This window comes from Corvus moneduloides, chromosome 2, assembly GCF_009650955.1.
Source record: "Corvus moneduloides isolate bCorMon1 chromosome 2, bCorMon1.pri, whole genome shotgun sequence".
NCBI classification, from domain to species: Eukaryota; Metazoa; Chordata; class Aves; order Passeriformes; family Corvidae; genus Corvus; species Corvus moneduloides.
Window position 1 is genome coordinate 57906296 of NC_045477.1, and position 23769 is coordinate 57930064.

Consider the following 23769-nt stretch of genomic DNA (forward strand, 5'->3'; position numbering starts at 1 on the left):
TAGATGCTTACAGCCCTCCTAATGAGAACATGCATGCTAAAGCTGTGCCTCAGGAGCCCTCTTCTAACTCTGGTGGCTTAGGATGCACAGGCAACCAACAAGTGTGTGCTCAGGGGTTCAACAGATGTTACAGCTCCTGTGATATTCTCCAGAACACACTGACAGCTGACAGCCACTGTCATTCAGGTAACCTTTAGTACTCGTGGCTCCCCTCCTTCATATCACAGCATCCGTGGGCAGAGTATTTGCTAAAGTCAGCTAACAAGCCTAACTTTACTTTCAAATCACTTGAACTCCCATTTCTAGCTCCCCAGAGGGTGACTTAAACCCCCAGAGCAGACATGGAATAGACATTTTTCTCCCAGTCTGCCACAGGACATGTCTATAGTGGAAAGAATGATCGTGACCTGTAGCTCCTGAAATTAAAAAACAAGAGCACCAGATTCCTCAATCATTTCTTGTTTAGAACTGACAACTGTTTGATGTGAAACAAAATTGGGAAGTCCTCATTTTCAGCTGAATTTCCAGCCCCTAAAGACGTACCCTGACTTGAAAGTGGTGTATGTAGATCTGAAGCCAAATCAAAACTCCATAAAAGTTGTAGTAATTGTCTCAAAATAGTTGATTTATGCCTCATTTTTCTTGAGTTACACCACACCCAGCCTGCACATTCTGAAATCTGAATAGAATTATCAAAGCTGCACAAGAAATACGGGTAAACACAAAAATAAAGAAATCACAAAGGTTTTTTTTCTTAGAAATATATTTTGTAAGAAAACAATATTAACATTAAAAAGAAATGTTTATTATACAGTATAAAATAATTGCTTGAATTCAACTCAGTTCACTTAACCAGAAAAAAACTTTTTAAAAGCCTGAGGATTTGTATGAAGCCCCAATTCCTACAGAAGATTGGATTCCTACTGCGATAAATAGTGGGCTTTCCCCACGTGATCCATAGAGCACACAAACACTTCAAAACCCTCCCTCACTCCCTACCCCAACAAGTTGCTGTCCCCTGTCCAGATGTGCTCTAAATATCACCTCAGTATCTGCAGTCCTCCCCTATGGCCCCTATACCCACCCTCGGATTCCATCCACCCACCTCTTTGGCCAAGCACTATACAAGCAACAACTCTCATTACAGGAGTCTCCCCAGTTAATCTCTTGGCTAAAATGAACAGTGGCCAGCCACTGACAAATACTGTATAAATGGCTGAGTTGTTCTCAGCTGTCTGTCCTCATAAAACCTGCAAGAATATCTCTTAACTCTGCCATTCATCTGCCAAAGCTGGCAGGAGGGTGCAGAGTTTTGAAAGCTACAGTGGGAGACAAGAACAGGCAGTGCAATGACATAAGCTTAACTTTTTCAGGAAACTAAGCTAAAAAAGTTACTGTTCAATTGCAGAATGTAATACTTGCAGATTTTGTTGTAGGAAAATATGCCTGTTCAGTAACTATAAATACCCCTAATACATTTCTGGGGCTTATTATGCATTAATTTTTTTAATTTCATTTTTACATAATGCCAGCTTAATTATCCTCCAGGTTTGAAAGGTACCCAGTGACCAGCATTCTGGTGTAATTACTCATGCCATTGGTGTGATTTCACCTCCCTTAATACTGACAAGTTTAAAAGAAATCTATTAAGTTAAGAAGAACAAAGATATATATTACATTTGCTAATTGCAAACAACCTCTTATAGCTGCATTTTTTCCCATTGGGATTAAAAAGTGCACCAGTTTAACATGTCTGTACATAAAAACAGTTTAAAACATTAAATATACAAACAGCAAGAGATTTTAAATATTTTGTATCAAATACTCTAGGACAATATAATTTACATTTTTTTTTACACAAAACATTACACCTGAAATATAACTTTAGATATTACAGAATATAAAAATACATACTTTTTGTTTAAAAAATGTCTTTGCAGGTTCTGGCACAATGTAATACTTTAAAGGCACACCATAGTTTGGCAATCTGTATTTGCAATTAACTGTGCAACTTAACTGTAATTATCTTTTTAGAATTGCAAGATGATCTCTCTCCTTCTTGGAATGGGCCTTTTAATCAGGTAAAAGTTAAGTTGAACTGTCTAGGTGTTCTCCAACCCATTTCTGCCATGGTCTGAGCTCTCCAACCCTAAGCCAGCAAAGCAGAATCAGCCCCAACTCAGCATGTGAAAAGCCACATCAAATGCAATGGGATTAGTCACGCTTTCATAATCTCTGCTGTCTCAGGGTCAGAACACTCAACCCCAAGCAAAATGGAGCCCTAAATGCAAGTTGGGAGCCAAGTTCTGTCCTGCCCTACATTTGCACCAGAACTAGTAAGGGTGATCAGGGCAGAACTCAGAAACAGAAGCTCAGTTATATTAGTTGTTCTGATTTCAACTACACCAATGCAAAAGGCACAATGACTTTAGTGAGGCCAGTGGAAACAAATGAAGTAAAACTGCTTTAAGACTAAATCAGGAGAACTGTGTAATTTTGCCCTTCCATATATTTGCAGGGACTCCTGCTGGAGAGTCTGCCTGGGACAAAAACGTGTCTTTACACATACATGGCTTATACAGATGTAATTGGGTTGCAGAAGATTTTCAGTTCTTCAAGTTGTTTCTGGACAATTAAAAACTCAAACAGTTTTCAGCACACTAAAGAAAGATTCAATCTAAATCCCTAACTTTAAATGCTCCAAAATAAGTTGCTTCTTGCGAAGAATCCAGTAGCAATGGATTTGATACCTGGATACTTATCATTTCACCAGATTTTAATTTAAAAAACCCTCCTACATTTACAGAATAAAAATGAAATTCTGAATTCCCTGACCAGTATTTGGTGCTTCCTCCCTTCATCAACACATCAAAGCGCCTTATTTTAAGGTTTGTCTTAATCACATACACCATCAGCTGAAGCCCTCTTTTAGTCAAGTTTCCTGAAGTTTCATGATGTCTAAAACAAATATTGGCATAAAGGTAGTAAAAGCCATCTTGATTAACAATTAGTTTTCCGTCACTGAATGTCATATTTGATAAGTTTGCCTGGCCTTTGTCATGATGCCAGGATGTGAGGTTCACTTTGCGAGTTCCTGGAGATTAAAAAAAAAAAAAAAAGGATTATTTATAAACATTTGACAAACCCCAACATTCCCCAACATTTAGAAAGCAACCTCTATGTTTTTAGAATCAACAGCAACTAGAGTTCTATAGGCTAAAGTGAATATTAAACAACTGTGATAAAAAATTCCAAGAAATTTCCTTTTTTCATCATCCGCTTTTTGCTTGCTATTTATAACTGTGCCCTCCCAGCAGAACAACTGCTGGACTGTGGTACAAAACAGTTGCTCTGCCTATAGTTTGATTATTCTAAGGAATCATGCAACAAGCTCTGCATAGGCATTGCATTCCACCTAAAACTTTATTCAAGTTACAAACAGTTGAGAGGAACTTGAAAAACTCGTTATTGGTCTTTAATCCGTAAGTATTAGCAAGGAATAACTGAAATTCTGGAAAAAAGCTGAACTGACAATTCCCAAAAGAGAAAGCTTATGAAACTTTCCATATTTTATGTTCTTATGACTGTAGTGGTAGAAAGGTAAACATATTTTCATTTGACAACACCAAAAAAATGGAGAAAAGTCAGTACGATAGTGCATCTTCAGTACTACACACTAAGTTGCCTAGACTTTACATAGCACTTCAAGTATTTATGACATAACAAACTTCCTGACAGTCACAAGCCACTAACATCTTATTATTCAGTGCAATACCCAGGGCATAACACAACAGATGGGAGGTGGCCAACTTGTCCTCCTAACCACTAGTAATTTTCAGCACACAAGACTGACTCCACTTGCTCCCTCCCACAGCAGCGGGTTCACGTAGGTACCAGAGGACTTTACACCTCAGCCTCCCAGTGAATCTAAATGCCTGCTTGAAATATTCAGTACCTTTTTCTCCCTGCATTGAACCAAAACAGGCCATCCTTAGCAAACTTCGCATGGCACACAGCAGGGCACAGTGCCCTCTCCTCCAAGCATGTACTGAGGCCTGCCCCAGGACCACCAGTACTCACAGGTGTGCTGGGGAATAGCCCCAGGTATATTTGAGTAGTTCAAAAGAGGCCTCTTGCATTTGCCTGTGCAAAAGGGAGGGGAAGTAGGAATAGGGGAATTTGAGGGAGATGAGCCTTCCCTAACTGTCAAGGGCAGGCAGCTTTTCCGTGTGAGAGGAATACTTTAACAGTAGCCCAGAACAAAATCCTTCTGGTGTTCTTCCACAACGATTTAAGTAAAGCACCAATTGTCAAAGGTAGATCACAAGTAGCTGCTCCCCTATGGCTCTTGTGCAGCCAGGCAGAAATTATGGAAGCAAAATCACATGGAGAAGCCATCTTCTGTGCAGCACCTCAAAAAATACATCTGAAACCCGTCAATTAACTGGAAGAAACACCAAGATCTTAAGTCTCTTAACCTGCAATTATTCACCTGCAAGATAATGCTGAGTTAAGGGTACCAGAGCGTACTTCTGAAGGACTGGGAACAGCCAAGGAAGTTGAAGAACTTTGCGTGCACAGCACTAAGTCTGGGAGGAATACTGCCCCACGGAGGCTGGGCTACGTTCAAGATGGGGAGGACAGGCAAGAAATCACTGCCTGGATCAGAGGAGAGGCACATTAGATATAGGACAGGAACACACACCGATGATGGAACAGAAAGGGCATGCTGGGACTGCCTGGTGGCACACTGGGCAGTTGCTAGGCAGATTTTATTTACCTGACAAGTAAACTTTTTAGTTCCCAGTCAAGTTGCAATTTTGATGAAATCCTTAGTGGCAAGATTTTCTGCTGAAGAAGGGAAAAGAGAGCAAATACGTGCCACAGTTGCTTGTAACAGAGAGGGGCTCTGGGTGAATTTTGTTCACACTATTTGGATGTTCAGGGGAACAGGCCAAGAGATAATGGGAGACAACCCTCTCTGTTTTGAGCAAAGGATTTGTACAGATAACTTCTGGAAGTGCCTTCCAAGCAGGATTATAATGCTATGATTGTGTGAGCTGAGGCAGACAGGCATTTTGCCACAATTCAGAGCTCCAGAAGAGCCGTGCCACAGCTGGCAGCACAGCGCAAAGATGCTCTGGTAAAAGTTATGCCACACAACCTGTAATAGAAGGAGCGAGCAGGTTCTCTGCACTTCTGGTGGTAATGCACTCAGATTTGGAGACATCAAAACAATCAGTACCCTGAAACACAGGAAGTGGAGAAAACTGGAGCATAAAAGTGTCAGATCTGCTGTCCACATATCAGAAACTCTGACACATAACCCAAGCCATGGGACAGTCAGAAAGGCTGCAATGCAGTATCTTACTTGAAATAATTTACATTGGAACCATGAAAAAACCAGCACAAGGTAAATCCTGTTGACAGAGAAGGAAGTGGCTGGGGGATAATGAGTAAAACAGCCTTCCAGACGAGGCAAGAAAGCATTATTTAAAAGTTCAAGTTAATACCCACTCTTTCTCAAAACTGAAGATAAATAAAAACAATGCCTTGTTTATTTGTGAGCTTGAACTAAGACTAATACAAATGAGTTAAATAAAATTAATTAGCAAGAAGGAAGATGATGTGAGGGAAACAGAGGAGAAAGGAGCCCTGTTTTGATAATTTGTTTGCATCCTAGTAGATTTTAGGTATAAACAAAGCCTGAAAAAAGGACCAAAGTACTATTTGCTCTGAAAAGCCTTTTGGAGGCAAAGGGCAGCTAAGTCGAACCTGTAGCTGTAAATAGCTCAGAATACGACAGCATTTCCTTAGACAGCTAAAGGTATCAATTCACACCCCAAATGATATATTTAACATTTATATTTATTTCTGTTTGTGATTTTCCCCTTTAAACTGTGACTAATTTCTGTAATCAATTTATAAACCAAAATTCACGGTTTTCATTTAAAACCTAGGTAGCATTTAGAGTGAGCTCTGGTAAAAACCAACCAGCAAGCATCCAGCTCTAACCTAAGGCAGCAAACTTAAAAAATACACCCAGCAAGCCAAACCACTACAGCTTCTGTGCCAAATGGTGGGTGGGGACACAAGATCTGGGAAGGGTTATTTTCCCCCCCTCCCTTGCACTATCCCCCCAGCTGCAAAAGTCCACTTGAGGCTTGACATTACTGTGAACCGGGTCAAAGCAAAATGTTCTCTCATAGACACTGCTCAGTGCCCCTTCATGAAGGGTGTTCAGTTGAAAACTACTTAAAATCCTGTTTGACAGTGATGAAGACTTTTTTTTTTTCTGGCACTGTTTATTCTGGGTCAGAGTGATGACAGTAGAGAACCTTAAAATACTAAGAACAGATCTTTCCACTCAGGGATTGCAGAAAACAATTTAGATGGATTTCAGACATGTAGGGTAAAGAATCAGGGGAAGAAAACAGAAATTGCCATTTGCAGTCAGAGACAACAAGATGGGAGAGGAAAAGCTCCTGGTGACCCCTCAGGCAAATTTTTCTTTCTTTATGCTTGTCACTAACCTCTGTGCTACCCAGCCAAGTGGGTACTGCCTCATGTCAGTGAGCATGGTATTAAAGTGCCTCACAACCAGCAGGTTCAGGGTTCCAGCTATCCCTAAGGAAGCAGCCCCTCACTGCTGCAATGCCCACTAGGGCTGCAGAAGCTGTGCTCATGATTAACATCCTGGCAATGCTCTTCAAAAAGAGGCAAAAGCCAGATCAGAAGGGAGTATATGCCCAGCTCATCACATTGGTAAGAAGTTGATCTGCAGCAGAAAAGAACAATGTCTCCCTGGCCATTACCCATAGATGTGCTGTGTCACACCCTTGAAGGTTAATGCAGCAATGCACAACAGTAAAAATTATCAGCTGCTGTAAATTACGGTTGTAAAATTACAGTTTATAGCAATGTCCAGGTAAGCAGCAAATAAATTCCACACAGAAGAAAGTGGATTTCACAGACTGTGATACTGACACACACTCCACTTCTGCATATAAGTGACCTGTCTCTAGGATTAGCAAATTAATTGAAACCTTTCAAAGATAAAATGCTAAGACAAGTTTACTGATACTGAATCCTCTACTATTGACCTATTGTAGAAGTAGGTCAAAGCCAAAATCAGACTAAAATAGAAGCTTGTCAGGAGGCATTTGAGCTAACAAGAAAGCTTGTGGAAGTTCTGACTGCCATCTGACAAGCTTCTTATAAGCTCTCTGCTATAAAGTTCTGGATTGCGGCAATGCCAATGCACTTGAAAGAATCCTATCCCTCCAGGCAAGAAGCTGTACAGAACTGCTTTGTCTTTAAATAGAGCAAGAGCAAGGTATTACTATGCAGGCTGCTAAAATCTCAGATTTAAAGTCTCAACACAAAATTCCCCTTTGGTTTGGTTATATAAAACAGAAAAGCAATGTGCATAGCTCAGTTAACAATGAGTTCAGCACTGCAGAATGTATAAATCTGCAGAGAAAGAAGACAGTGGTGACGAATGCACCTTCTCAAGGTCCTCCACCTAACAGCTTCAGAAAAAACTCTGGTTTACTTCAACCACACCAACTGTTGCATTGAGAATACAGCGAAAAATCTCAACTGACAGTGCCCCAGGGCAAAAAATAAAGCTGTTCTAACATTGTATTAAAATTTTAGGAATGCATCTTTTCCTCTGGCGAGTGTTCTGAGGCAGACTCATGCCTTGTTCCCTGATATTGTACTAGCAAGGATATTCCCAAAGCCATCTGAATATCGGTGTGTAGGGAATAAGAGCTCTGGCAAGATAGAAGAATGCCATCCTCTTACCACAGGGGCAGATAAAAGCCACAAGAACAATTTTTTCCCCCTACTCAGTAGCTTGGCCAATGTTTGGGCTGGTACATGCTTGTATCTACATATGCATCCTCATGGCTGGAGTCCAGCGGGAGTGAAGAACTCCTGATGGGCCCTACTGGCCAAAGGAAAATGAGGAACTTCAGAGGAGAGCATTCAATGCAGATCTTCCTTCCTCCCCTGAAGACAGCACAAAGGGGCAGGCCATGCCCCTCAAGAGGTTGATCATGAAAAGTGGTAATTTGAAATGGAGGCCATTCAGCGTGAGACTGATACAAAGGGGAGCCATCCTCCTTTTAGCACTACCCCTGCCGCCTCTGAAATCATTTAATGCATCCAATTTATTCTCACTATCAAAAGCCATTTCTGAAATCCCTGTCTGTTGCTGTTTTGATGAACTATTTTCATATACTTCACTCCTCAATACATTTATATTCCTATTGGAAGTATTCACTTAAAAATTGAACTTACCAGATGGAATATTCTTATCATCAATAATGAGATGGGCAAATGGCTGCTTCTCAGGTTTGTTCCTCTTGTACAGTTCAAGTCCTAATGCCTCCATTGCAGCTAGAGATAAAAGAATTGGATTATCCCAACAAGCCAAGTTTAGTGGAACAAAACTATTTCTTATTCCTAAACCAATACCTACCTTTTTCTGGTCTTGGCGGTGTTCTTCCCATGGCACGCTGGACTTCCTAAAATGAGAAGGAGACATTGCTTTGATGTTGTCTTGGTTTTGTAACTATGTTTAGTTTGCACACTTAGAATACTCTGTGCATGTATCTGGGGACACTGTTCCACCTGCAGCACATTCAGATGTCTGGGATACGCATCATGTAAATATGACAACATATGTAACAGGCACACACAATCAAATTACTTCTAGTAATTTGGTAATTCTAATAAAGGTGGATAGAAATGATGATATGTATGATCACTGCATTATTTATTGAAGTAGTGGTGACAGGACATTTACAACCTTTCCTACTTACTGTACTTTGAGTATTTCTCTAAATATAGTGGAACAATGACTGATAAAAAGGCATCACATCAAACAATAGAATTTATGAACTGATTTAATTACTTGGAGTCTAAAAGCAAAGAAAGAGAATTCTATACAGGAACTAGCATGTAATCACTATAACAACTAAGGATAGCTAAACTCTGAATTTCATTTGTGATGAGGTAAACACCTCACACTTGGCCCTGAACAGGGAAGGCTACAAGGCTTTATGGTCAAGGCTTACTTCTAACAAGGTATGCAGGAAGTGAAGCATTAAAGCATCTTCCCCATCCGTACTGGACCAAGCAGACTGGGTGCCAGACTTGGGAAGTATGTAATTCTTCGAAGCTGCAGATAAATTTTAACATGAATAAAACCCATGCTACCCAAACTCAAGAACAGCACAAAATGCAGGCATCAGGCACCACAAAAAGCTTTGCTTTTAATCATTCACACCTGTATTCCTCTTGAGAAAAAGATACAAACAGATTTCACAAACCTAAGCAGCCTGTTCTTGTTACAAGCCTGGACTGAGTCTTAGTATTAAGCTCAGTCCTCAGCTCTGTCTCCTTTTTCCCTATGACTCTCCATCTGTTTTCTAAAAAAACAGGAATAATATGTTTGTTATTCAGAACACCTCATACCATGGAGCCATCAAGAAGATGTTTAGTAAAAGGAAATATTTGCTGAAGATAGCATGTCATGTCCTCTTTGAAACCTAAGAGTGGTCCTTTGTTTCATCTTTATGCCACGCACACTGCTGTTTGCCTGATTCAATCCACGTATAGGAAATAAGTCTCAGATTTGGCCAGATCAGCAAAGTCCCACTGTGCTCTCAATCAGTGGGGTGTTTCAGAATTTGAAATCCTGCTCTGAAAACACCTGAAGTCCTGCTTTTATGTAGTTCTGAAACTGCAGTGAAATATGTAGTGCCTTGGCTGGTGCGTTTACTACTCTCACTTTCCCCTTTCAGTAAGTGTTTAAATGTTAAACCAAAATGAAAAGCCACAGCAGTATGGAAGTCGTAGTATGACTATCAAAGCGTAATACTTCAGCTGAGATATGCTGATTTCCTAGATAAGATGAAGATGCTTTTTGCCATAGAGACGAGAAGAAAAGCAGAAGAATCACAACTTCAAAACCAGCAAAACTCACATCCACTTCCCGCATTTACATTCACTTTGCTCCTCTGATCTTTCTACTTCAATGTCAGTTCTAGGGAGTGTGAAAATGAAGTTCAATTCTAGGAGCTGCATGTCACCAGCCACCAGCCACACTTGAGTAAGAAATAGGAAGATGACAAGAAATTGCAAATACAAGGTATTGTGAAAGATGGCAAAAGCCTCTGAAGAGAACTGGACATAAGGTAAGAAGAGCCTGGGAGATGGACCACACTCTCAGATTATTGCAGCACACCTATCCCAACCCTTTTTTCCTTGGAGGGGAGAAATCTCTGTTTTCTTGCTTTCTTAGTGGAAACTTCTCAGATGTGGAGTTCATTTTAACATCCTTTCCTTCAGGAGGATGTGACAATGTCTTTGCCTGGAAAGCCTATTGAGCAGATCCAGAAAGAACCATGCACATTTTAATCTCCTACTATCTAGATTTGGTACTAAAAAAAAAAAAAAACAATAAACCCATGGTTGTGAACTGCTCAGCCCTTGAAATCCCTGAACTGGTCAACTGCTATTCTACTTTCAACTTACATTTTTATTAGGAGCATTGAGTTCCGCTTCTGCACACTTCCAAAGATGTTCTAGTGTAAGCAGCTGAATACCTCATCTTCTGAGACCCAGCAGCCTGACTCTGCTCATCTTCCACACAGAATGGCTCTGGTCCTCATGAATAGCAGTCTGAGCTGCTCTCCTTCTAACTGGTGGTGGTGCTGTTAACCTGCAGCACTCAATAAGCAGGACAGCTACCCAGGAAGACTTTGGTCCACAGCTCTCCTTGTCTGGAGTTCATTATTAGCTCAGCTGGTTAGATCATGGCGCTAATAACACCAAAGCTGTGGGATTGGATCAATCATCCATTGACTCTTCTGTGAGCTTGTCACTGGATCAGAAGTGGCTAGACTGTGGCCAGAAAACAAATCCTCCATCAGTTCTCTAAGCTCTGGACTACTGTCAAGTTCTTTACTTGATTCTGACCAACCTCACGAAATTTTGATACTCTTTCTGTTACTTTGCTCCAGCTCCCAAAAGGAAGATGAAAGACATTAACGAGTCCCTAGAAAACAGATACGGAGTTGTAGGTTTCCTCCTGAAGAATAAGCAGTTAGACACTTCTTGATTTTTTTTTTTTTTTAACTTGCTGTTCATACAGTTCCAAGGTGCTGATACACAACCTACCTTAGAAAACCATTTAACCATGTATTTGCTTCTGACCCTGAAGGACATTTTTCAGTGGATGTCTGAAGGTAGCCTCTTAATGGGATTAAAAAATCCCCTGGTATTCTTACTGCAATGAATCAAGAGCTGTGATTTCTCAAATCTCCAAAGTATCAACTGCGTTTTTTAGCTCCTGAATGTTCTTAGGTGTCTCATACTTACAATGTAGAGGGTCATTAAGTAGGCAGAAACAGCTCAGCAGAACCCATGAGTAAGACACTGCTATAAAGGCATGAAAACTGCTGACAAAACATTACCAGTGACTTCTCCTAAGACTGCCATCCACAGAACCATGTGTGATACCAAGCTGTTCAGTTATTTTTAGCAGAACTGTACACAAAAATCACACCACTCTTAATCTTATGACAAACTGCACTTGTACACCTTTGTCATTTGCTCACTGCCCACCAAGTCAACTCTGCTGGCCTGTTTCCCGAATTCCAACCTCCTTCATACACTCAATGTTTAAACAACAGAAACAGAGTTAGTCACAAAAAATGAAAAACATGCCTTCCCTTCATCTAAAAAAAAATTATGAGGCCACTAAAAAGCTCCAAAATTCTCTCATTTTAAAGCTAAAAACCATGCTTGAAGTGCCTGGAAAGTTGGGAACTGCTCTCTACCTCACCCACGTCAGGCTGCAAAAATAACTTTTGCTTGAAGTTATGTCCAATGCTGAGGATGCAGAGACAAGGCTACACCAGAACACATGACATTTGTGAAAGGTTTTTAGTCTCCTTTAGCTTTCACCTAAGTATCTCAGTATCTACTTTGAGCAGCCCTGAGTAGCCTTTTGAGACCAACAAGAAGAGAATTCCCGGACAGTCACTTATTGCTTCGGATATGGTCTTAAAGCTTCTTTATGCACTTGATTCTTTTATTACCAAGTGCTTTAAGTACAGCTGATACCAGGAAGAAGTATCTGATTCTCTTGCCGGAAATTCAGCAATTTGAAGAATGCTAATCAGGAAGGAAGTGAAATAGAAGTACATGAACCAATATTCATCAGATATACATGAGACTATAGTTTAGAGACCAGCAATACAACCTCTCTCCAAATGAGTAGTCTATTGCTCGCAGAAAAAAAAAAAGGCATGTAAGATTGTAGGATGGAAACCTACAAAACTGTAGTTGAAATTTTAACAACTTACAGCAATCACTCGTGAAACCTTTACTTGGTCCATAACTATGTGCTCTTTAAATGTCTGCAAAGTATATAGATCTCTTTAGAAATGCTGCCCTGGAGGTCTAGCAAAGCACTCTGTTGCCATGTGGGAGAAGAACTTACGCCTGAACTCCACAAGCAGCTAGCAGCTGGGAGCATTGCCAAGAAAAGTCACTTATGGATTGACCCAAGATATGTTTGTAGTCCTTTCTACTTCAGGCTCATAACAGGCTTCATAAGGACTGTGGTTAGAGCATCTGGACTGCCAAAAGCTTTTTAGGGTTACATGAAAAAAAATTAAGCAAACAGACTGGCTAGGAAAGTATATTATTTGTCTGCTTGAAAGTTTATATGCAATATAGAAAATATGCTCTCTACTTACTAAGCTGCTCCTTAAGAAGAATTTTTATACTGGAATATGTTAAGGAATCAATCATTAGATTTTGATTAAAAGGAAAAAGTTTATTATTTTTTCAAGAGACAAGTATTTCTAGACTGGACCTTGCAGCCCTACTACACTGGTTTTCATAAGAGCACTTTCATTTTCAACATCAATCCCTGCTTTACATTTAAGCACTCTGACTACAGGTGTGCAGAGAAAACTGATGAGAACCGGTGCAGGAAGCTAGAAGCTGTAACCAGACCATAAACCTGAGCAAAAGAAATTTGTCTATTTTCATTTCCTGAACAGCTCGAAATGCAAAAGACAATATATTGAAAAAAATCACAAAACACAAATGGTATTTTGAAGTGTTCCATTTTAGTCCCTTAGCAAGCTGACAGTTCAAATAAGGATGCTGGCTCTTAAAACACACAAGTTAGATTCTTTAGATTCTCCTTAAGGAAAGTGAAGAAAGCACAGGCAACAGGAAACCTCCCTCAAGTCACATTAGCTGTATCCCCACACACAAAGGAGTAACACAACTGCAAGTAAGCTACAGCTGCATCTCTGCTCTTCATTCCTGCAGGGCAAATGAAAGGCAGAGCTTACAGATGATGATAAAGTATAATTCTGCCTTGACACTCTTACTTTCACTTCTCTGATGTACTGAAAAGATGCAAAAAGTCTCAGGTCATCACCTTCCTATTTTTTTCTCTGTCACTGATTTAAGATGACAAAGCATCCAGACCATGGGTGCAGCTGCTTAATAAACTCCATTGCATTCAAACGAAATTCAGAGTCCAATTACTTTGGCAAGGGAAATTTTATTGTTCTCAAACTAATGGTCATCAGCCAAAAAAGTTATCCCTACTTACTACTTATCTTGGCCACTGACATTGCAGCATTTAACCTCCATCCAGACTGGCAGGATATGAAGCCTCAGCTAAAGCCAGTGCCTTTGTTGAGTAACCAGCAGCAAATGACCAGAACACAGGGCTTCCCATTGACTTACTGTAACAAGCTCCTTGCTCTGTCATGGGAATCACATCAATGAGCAGCCTAGCACGCAGCACGCATGTAGGTGCAGCGTGAGAGGCTCTGTAAAATGCAGCAGGAAAGAACTAATCCTACATTAGAAACTAATCCTTTGTTTCCCCCTTAAGCTCTTGAAGGAAGTGGCTAGCAAAAGGGACAAGACATGGACTCCATGTTTCTCTGAGTTTTGTTCACAAAAAGATCTGTCACTCAAGAGTTCTCTGTTAAAAGCAAACATCACATTAGCACAATTCAAATGCTGTAAATTTAACCCAAGTGCAGTTCACATTAAAGCATATGTGAGTTCAGCTCAAATCTAATGTAGTACCCTTAATGAAAAACTGCCAGTCCTATGCAGATGTGAGGCAGTAACGTTGTAATGGGCCTGACAAGCCAGAAAAACCAAATGCCATAGCAGACATCCATCTGTTACACAGCCCATAATTAGCACTAAATACTATTCATGAACACAAAAAGAGTTCAAAGGCAGTAACTGCAGTAAAAGGGAATTGTGGCATTATTTCCAGCTTGTCTTGGCTTCTTCATTAGGGCTGACTACTTTTGTCATTTGGGTTTGGGAACAAGCTGTCATTCTCAATTCCTGGGTGAAGACCACCCAGTTATCAGGCTGTGGCAAAGTAGGTCTTCTGCCAGTGTGAGAATGGTCTGCACAGAACACAGACTGGCAAAGTGAGCAAAACCAGAGCAGGTACTGTCCCTCATTTTGGGCTCCAGACAGAGCAGGAAAAAAGAGCAAATGAGAGCAAATGCTATCTCTTCTTTCAGGCAATATTTTGCTTGCTGATGATCTTGACTTAAGAGAATCTTGTCTGGAAGATTCCTTTGAAAAGCATGTGGAACTGACACTTGTTATGAGCATCCGAAGTGCTGAAAAACCTATACAAATATTAAGTGACTACCATTCACAGGTCCACCCAAATGTCAGAATGGCTAATCACCTAACTTCAATCAGTTTTCTTAGTACAACTTCAAGTCTTCCCTTCTTAAAAAATAAATAAATAAATAAAATGTGCTTGAATTGGTTAGCCACTACCAGGTTCATGAGAAAATACAATACAATCCTGGATGAAACTTCAAGTGTTATTCAAACACCAGAAAATAATTTATAGAACTTATCTCTGAATACAGATTTTGGAAAAGTTTTTTTAAGTTCAACAGGACCATGAAATAAAGGAACACAGCATCTGTGCCACTTACCCTCTGCACAGCCCTTTGGAGAGCCTGTTTCACACTTCTACAGGATTCTGGCATTAACTTTGCTTCTTGACTTTCAAAGGATGCATCATGCAAATCTGTACTTTCTTGGTGTCCAAAAAGCGTTCTGACACAGTGTGCATGTTCTTTTGAAATTCTAGTAGGGTCCATCTGAAACCAAGACATAAGCACAACCACAGTTCTAAGTGTTAGAGATACTTTTTAACCATCTAAAAGTTTGGTCCCTGGCTAAGTTTATTATCCAACTTAACATTGTAAACAATGTGGAGAGAAAAAGTTCCCAACATCAGGGTTTACTTCATCCACAAATATGTGAGATAGGAGAATGAATTATCTTCTGACGCTGCCTATTTCATTAGCTTAGACTAGATATGTGACTTTCTAAAGTTAAAGATAAACCCCATTCTTATGGTAAAGTCAATAATCTTGAATTCCATTTTTCAGCCACTCACAGCAATATCACAGTTATTTTAGCAGGAAACACACAGTTATCCTACCTCAAAAAGCTATTGTTTGTAAGATGACACACAAATGCCAAGTACAGAAACTTGGGGAAAGTATGTATGTGTGTGTATAGCACATCATTTTCAAGAGGAGAAACAGAAGTTACCTCTGAAACTAATTTATCACTGAAATTATATCACTGAAGCTGTCAGTCAGCTATCACTGAAACTGTTTTGTGGATGTGCTCACTGTGGATAGCTTATTTTCTTTACAGTGGCTGGTATGGGACTATGTTTTGGGTTTGTGACTAAAACAGTGTTGATAACACAGGGATGTGTTTGTTACAGCTGGGCAATGCTGACACTGAGGCAGGACCTTTTCTGCCTCTCACCCCACCCGACCAGAGAGAGGGCTGGGGGTGCACAAGGAGCTGGGATGGGACATAGCCTGGACAGTTGATCAGAACTGGCCAAAGGGATATGCGGGACCATATGGCATCCTGCTCAGTATATAAAGGTGGGGGAAGAAGGAAAGCGGCAACATTCGGAATTATGGCATTTGTCTTCCCAAGTCACCTTATGTGTGATGGAGCCCTGCTTTTGTGGGGATGGCTGAACACCTGCCTGCCCATGGGAAGTGGTGAATTAATCCCATTTTCTGCTTTGCTTGTGTGTGCAGATTTTTCTTTCTCTTTTAAACTTTCTTTTGTCTCAACCCATGAGTTCTCACTTTTACTCTTCCAATTCTCTCCCTAATCCCACCAGGGAGTGAGCAGCTTTGTGGGACTTAGTTGCCAGCTGGTATTCCCATGGCTGTGGCAAGAGATATTGCTGTGTTTAAGAGTCACCAAGACAGCAAAAGTCAAAGACCAAAAGACGATTAAACTGCACCACAAAACACCTCTGCTTCATTGGGCAAAGAATGGTTAAGCTCAGAGTATCTGCAAGACGTGTTTTAGCAACCGGTCTTTTTGACTGAACCAAGTTTATTTTTAAATCCTGTGTTCTATCACTCAGATAAACTGGAAGATATTCCAAGGATGAGGATTGTACCTTGACAGAGTTTTATTGCACTGTTTAAACCATTTCACCCTTTTTTCACATACTCCAAATACTTTACACTGAAGAGATTAACAACTGTCTTTCAGAGATGGCCTAGGACTCTCAGAAATTGTTCTCAACTTGCATTTAGTCTGCTTTTACTTCAGGCTTGAAGAAGGGTTTATGCACCCAAACTCTTGCCTAGGTTCTCTTAACTGTATCACCTGGCCTATTAAAGAACATTTACTTCTATCTTTCTGATTAGGTGGAAGAAGCAATTTTACCTGAGAATTACAAAATGTTATTTGTAATTGCAATGCAGGAATACCAAGAACATTATGGACAGTGCCTAGTGTTCAGTTTCCTTTAACACAGAGCTGAACAAAACAGCACGTCAAAAGAAGTTTTTCACAATACAAAACAGCCAGAGCCAATCAAACAATCAAAAATCATACATAATTTGTTCACAGGAGCATAAATTCAACTCCCTAGCCTCACCAAAAAGAAATTAGCTAACTTAAAAGCATAAGGTTAGGATTATAGAGCTGAATTAAAAGTCTACACCAGCCAGGCAGCCACCCAACAGTCACACACCGCAGAGAGACACTTGTTGCACGGACAGCAGCAGCAACTGCTGCCTCCTCCACCAACATCCTTCTGCTCAAGTCTCCAGATGGAAAGCTCTTTGCCCAATTCATTCGGACCACTGTCAGACCCTGTAGCCTGGTTTAGCTGTCTCAGTCATCCCTGCAGATTTGGAGTGAAACAGGTCATAAATGGTTCACCTGAAAATCAGAAGATGCCACAGCTTTGAGCAGAGGGGTAGCGATGAGTTACAGAATGGCTTGGAGGCAGTAATATCTTCCTGTGATGGCCTGACACAGCTGAGTCCCAAAGAAAATCTATGTACAGCCTCTGCAGCTCTATGAATTAAGTGCTAAAAACCTACTCTAATGCCTTCTGAAGTCAGCTAGTGCAGTGCAGCCTCATTAAATGCATAAGGAGATCTAAAGCAGCACCTCTCTGCTCTCACCCCCTTCGCCACAGAGTCTAATCCCTGGATTTCAGTCTCCTAAATCAGTAACAAGGGAGGAATTTTTGCTGGCCTAATTTCCTTTAATATTCGCTCCCCAAAACCAAGTCACTCCAGGTATCAGGCCAGCATCGGAGCCAGTACAGGGATAGGCATGAGAATGAAATAACAGGAAGGCAGCACTAGCTTTAACCAACTGTAAAACTGCACTCTAAAAGCACCTCTCACACTATGGTCCGCTTGTATTCAGAACTCAGAAAATTAACTACAAACTAAAATGATAATAAAAATTTTTAAGAAGCGGCACAAAATGTTTACCACCAGCTGCTAAAAGGCAGTTAATGCAGAATGACTTGGGTTGGAAGGTACCTTTGGAGGTCCGTAGTCCAGCCCCCCTGCTTAAAGCAGGGCCAACTTGTAACTTAGGTCAGGTGGGTTAAGGCCTTGTCTAGACAAGCTCTGGGGAATGTCCATCAATGAAGACTTTCAGCCTCTCTGGGCAAAGTGTCCTAAAACTTCACCCCTTCTAGTGTGTAAAAAACCTTGGGTTTTATATCCAGCTACAGTTCCCCTTGCTGCAATTTATGACTGTGCCTCTTCTTTTTGCTGTGCACTTCTGAAGAGCCTGGCTGTCTTTAGGTAGCTAAAAAACAGTGATTAGCTTCCCTCACCTTAGTCTGTTCTTTGTCAAAGAATCCAGTTCTCCATTCTTTCATACACTGTGGTTCCTACCTGTCACAGTGGTTTTCTGCTGGACACCTTCCAGTTTGTTGATACAATTCTGGTACTGAGGGACCCAGAATAGGACCCATTATTTCAAATGTAACCTCTTATGCTGGGACCGTTAGAGACCTGATGGAATTGATGTCTCCAACAGGATCGGGATATCTGAGTCTTCTCCACTCTACACGAATCACAGGATGGAACACAGAAAGCTACAGCAAATAACTGCCAATAAACACTCATTTTTATCAGTAATTCCACTAGTCAGAGACTACTATCCCAGTTTTGGATTTATTAAAATACATCTTCTAAATAACAGGCGAGAAAGCAAGGTTTTACAGCACAAAGATCATGAAATTTGTAAAGGCCTGAGTGTCCAGAATGACAAATCATGCCAGTGTATCGCCCACCAGCAATCAATCAATCAAATGTGTCACACAATACTGTGCCACAACAGTAACAGCAGATTGCACAGAATCACTTGCTCAGATTACAGTTTATTTGCTCAGGGCTTAAGAGAGAAAACCAGAATCTCTGCATCTACAGGTAAAAGATCGAAGGCTTAATGGAAACACTGCAGCTGATGGCTTGAGCAACTTGGAGCTGTGCAGCCCACCCTGACAAAAACTCCAGGTCTCCAGAGATTTACTGTTTGATAAGGGGAGACTCTGATTTTGGGACTAGCTAACCTACCTGTTCCCCTCACCTCTTTCAAAGAACACCTTCAACAATAGTCTTCACCACATCTAACTATGAAAAAAATCAGTTGCCTGAAAAGGCATTCTCAGAAATCCTGCATCTTATGTCTTCACAAAGAACACGCACTGAACCGCCATGGCTGTAAAAAGCACTACCAAGCACTGAGATCAAAACTGTGGGGAAGCAGAGATACACAGAAAAACTTCCAAGGACATGTTTTGTGTAAGAACTTCTAAAGAACAAGAAAATTACGATGAAATACCAGAAGGAGCTTGCTAACTTGCAGGGCAGGGCACCTTCAGCAAAAAGTCCTAAAGAATTAAGATCTGGAAGAAACATCAAGATGCAAACAAAAATAAGGAGAAAGCTTTATGAAGTGTGAAGTAACTTAAATACCCTAGAGAAATTAAACTAAAGAGAGGAGTGTCTAGCTTATTTTTTAATATCCATTTTGCCTGACCTTGAAATCAGATCAGACTGTTCATTGCCCCCTGATTTTCAGCATCTCTCATCATTCTAGTTGCATTTCTGGACTCTTTTCACTCAATTCAGGGCAGCCAAAATGAACTCCAGCATCACAAGTGAGACTATATGAACTTACAGAATTAAGAACCAATTTTCTCATGTAAAAAGACTCAGTCTGGTTTTAAAAGACTCAATACATTCCAGCCACCTTTATCATTAAATTTTGCATCAATTATGCACTGTTACACAGTATTGCATTAAATACTTACTCATTACAATAAACGTTTAACATTTATACTTGTACTTATTTTCAAACTTAAACCACTTTCCAGACTATCAAGTATCACTTTGCACTCCATGACCTTTCTTAAGCACCAAGAAGGGGTTCTTCCAGGCTTCTGAGAGATGCTGATGACCCCCAGCAAGCTGTTTTTCCTGCTAGCCACAGTGCTCACCAAACTTCATCTAAAGTCTGGAAGGTAATTGTTTGAAAACACACCACAATGAAAGTCAAAATTCCACATAAGCATGAAATGACAATAAAAATCTGACTTCCAGATCACCATTTATCCAAGTGTGAACTCTTCAATCTAGTACAATACCTAACATTTGTACAGACTTTTTCAATGGGAAAAGTGTTTTAATGGGAAGAGTGCATACTCTTGGATGTCTAGCTTAAACTGTGGGCATTAGACACCCAGCCACCACATTTCAATTTGAGCACTTCCAATTTGCTTCACTGGCCTCCAGTTCACTCAGTGTTAGACCAGATTCCTACTCTTTTGAAATCTAAGTGCACTAAGGAAATAGGCCCAGAAAGAAAAGCTCAAAAGCTAAGCTTTTGGAGACTATAAATCAGCATTTATCAGTCAAAGTTAAATAAAATACTTCTCTCTCTCACCTTGTGCTGTGCATGAGTCTTTATTGAGTGATGACCTCCAGCTGCTCTGAGTATCTAACTAAATTTTCATGGCATTTTCATAGATAATGAGAAAATATTCCTCAAAGTACAAGCACAACAAATGCTTAAGACCAGTACATTTTGTTATTGTTTAATTTCTTGGATTCAGTACACTGCACAGGATGGACCAAAAAGCAAAGTTAGAACATGCTACTGTTTTTACATTTCAGAACACTATTATGAGAATATTGGTAAAACTCAAACTTGTTGCTTTTCTTTCTTTCTTTTTTGACATACCAGCTCATTGTCTCACTTGTATTGCACTGCATTATTTCTTGGCCACAAACATGTGTTTATCTGTGAAAACCTAGTGTCAGTCTTAGTTATGTGTCTTGTGAAATTCCAAATGCTCAAGCCACAAAATAAACAAAATTAAGGAAAAACCAAAACCTCAACTATTGTCTCAGCTTATACTGTGTCATGATCCAGCCCAAATGATTTTATGCGAATACAGACCAAATGTGAATGGTAAAACTGAGTCAGAGTTTACTCAGACTCTTAGATAGGGTTTTTAAGAGCTTCTAAGATACATCATTTCTTAATATCAGAGTATTCAGTCAGATCTTTCTAGTTCACATCTGCTTAATTTACCAAGCAAACAATTCCAATCTTTTCATGCACAGCTTCTTCTAACTCTGCATTATTTTAACAAAATTCATTAAAAATAATTAAGTTCTGTTATTAAAGTGCAAATTTAGATAGCTGGAATTTACAGTGAAAAGGCCAAATGAGGTAGCTTAATATAACCAAACTTCACAGAAATCTTTTCAAAAGAAAGAGGTCTGATCATGTCCCATTTAAATTAAATAACTCTCTAAGAGTGAGAAATAAGAATTAACTTCTGCAGGATCTACTATGTTTTCCATCAATCTTATTTCACAATTAGAAATGGTGAACAAATATGAATTATCATATCTTCTTATAGTGAATTAGGTACTTACTTCAAGCGTATACTTATTATTCTATTTTCCATTGATTATATTTTCTCCATTAAAAATTTTTTAGGCAATGACTTCAGTCACACCTACATTGAGCTATATCACCTCCTCTAGATGTTTTGGAAATTCAAATTTAAAAATTACTCCATTCAACAGCACTACTCCAAATCTACAGGAACAAGAAACTAGCAAGAGAATTAAGCTGTCAAATGCAGAGTTACACCTGGACCACGCCATTTTTTAAATCAAGGAAGCAGAAGGAAAATAGCCATTATGGTTCTTTTTACCCTTTGTTAGGCACATGTGAAGCACTGACATGTACCTATCAGAAAGAGTCTTTAATAAGGGGGTATACTTTGATTAGTTGCTTTGATTGCAAAGGCGCTCTAGCCCTCTAATGTATAGCTGTGCATCTCTGAGCTATGTTTTGACAAGAATGTCTTTTCAGGTTCATGAACATCTGGAGTGAAAAACATTCCCCTGTCACAAGTTGAAGTAGGCATTCATCTATTTCACTGTCAAGCAAACAAGTAGCTTTAAGCTACTTTACAATGAGTCCCAGAAATTAGATGTCACTCTTCTGAAATATACAAGATAGGATCAACTAAGTGCTGTATTGCCGTTACATTTTATTTTTGGAAAAATGGAAAGCACAAAGCCATTGTCAACAAGAAAATATGAAATAATAAATTATCAGCAGCGCTTCTGTATATTTGACAGTCATTCATCTGATTAAGTGGGTATACACTTGTGCAACACCTGTTTCCAGAGTGCACTTTGTTAAGAAATCCAGCCTGCTACCTCAAGATCAAGTGCCTCTACCTAGAAAGTAAACCGAAAGAAACAGGTTTCCAGTCTCTGCCGACTTCAAATGAAAAGTAGAAACAACAGAAGTACCACTTCCATGACAGCAGTGAGACCCACATTAACAGAACTAACTAGCATCGACAACAAAGCCAAGCAGAAATCTATCTAACCTAGCCCTGAGAACCAACTAGCTGGCAGCTCCCCACTTCCTCCGAGAGTGCTCAGCTTTGCAGCGCAAGAGATGCAGCAGCAGCGAGGGAATCCAGGCAGCCGAGCCATTTCCAAGAAGCAGGCTCCTCTTCTCTCCGAAAGCCCAACCGCTCATCACCTCATCTGTCCCCACAGCGACCCCTCCCCGCGCTCCTCTCGGCACGCACCGCTGCCGCTCCTGAGGCATCCCGGCACACTGCGGCCTGGCAGTGAGGGGCGGCTCTCTCCCAGAAACCCCCAGAATCCCAGAAAAGCTCCTGAGCTGCAGTAGGCACCTCTGGCCAATGCCCACGAGCACACAGACCCCACTCCTCTGCAGTGCCCCTGCGCAGCCCGAGAGACAAAGCATCACAAGTGGTGTTGCGTGATGACCTTTTTTGCCCTTAAAGCCATTTCTCCTGCGAGTGAAACATTCATGGCAGCCAAAGACCTCAGACATGTCACAGAATCACAGATTATGCTGAGTTGCAAGGGACCCTCAGGGATCATTGAGTCCAACTCCAGAACCCACACAGCACTATCTTCAAAAATCACACCAAGTACCTGAGAGTATTGTCCCAACACTCCTTGAACTCTGTCAGGCTTGGTGCTGTGACCACTTCCCTGGGGAGCCCGTTTACCACCCTCTGGTGAAGAGCCTTTTTCTAATACCAATGTCAAACTTCTCTCCAGCAGAAAACTGAAAGCCGATCATTAGAAACCAAAGTCCTGCAAGACTTCGGGTGAAGGATCATGACTAACTCCTTCCCAAGTCAAGGAACTCCTCACGTCCAACCTCGCTGCAAAGCCCTGTACCCCAAAATGCACCCGATGCCCGGAGCGCTACCTGGAACCCCTCGGCCTGAGCCGCTCCAGTGATAAGGGGATAGCACAAGCTGGGCAGAGCACTGGGAGCCCATCGGCCCAACCCCTCTCAGAGCTGGATCAACTTCAGAGACAGATAAATGCGTTCTAAAACTTTTTCTTGTTTGGTTTTTGCTGTTGTGGTTTTGGTTTTTTTTTAAAGTAATCGCTCCGATCGCACCTACATGACGGCCTTCCCCTTTTCTGCAGGGTGTGAGGCGGCCGCGCTTGCCACGGTGGGAAGCGCCCGCGCCAGTCCCCGCTTACCTGAGCTCGGAAGTAGAGGAAGAGGGCGACGCTGCAGACCACCTGCCCCAGGCCCAGGAGGACGAGGGCGACGAGGAGGGAGCGGGACGCGGGCGGCGGGTGCGGGTGCGCGGGCGGCGGGGGCGGCGGCGGCGCCGGGGCGCTCTCGTGGGCGGCGCCGCTGCCCAGCTCCTCGGAGCCGCGCAAGTACTTGGTGTAGTCTCGGCTGGCGCGACGCATCGCAGCTCCGCTCCGCTCCGACGGCTCCACACGCGGCTCCGCCGAGCTCCCCAGCGCCGGCAAACAACCT

The 23769-nt window shown here is 41.1% G+C and overlaps 1 protein-coding gene across 1 annotated transcript; it reads right to left on the bottom strand.

The window, feature by feature from the left end:
• Positions 1 to 752: 752 nt before the first annotated feature.
• Positions 753 to 23769, bottom strand: TNFSF11 (TNF superfamily member 11). Its single transcript, XM_032099819.1, has 5 exons — positions 23481 to 23769; positions 15033 to 15200; positions 8489 to 8534; positions 8308 to 8406; positions 753 to 3094 (listed from the first exon to the last, which is right to left on the bottom strand). Exons 1-5 carry the CDS (start codon positions 23697 to 23699, stop codon positions 2673 to 2675), a joined length of 954 nt encoding a protein of 317 aa, XP_031955710.1. The 5' UTR covers positions 23700 to 23769; the 3' UTR covers positions 753 to 2672.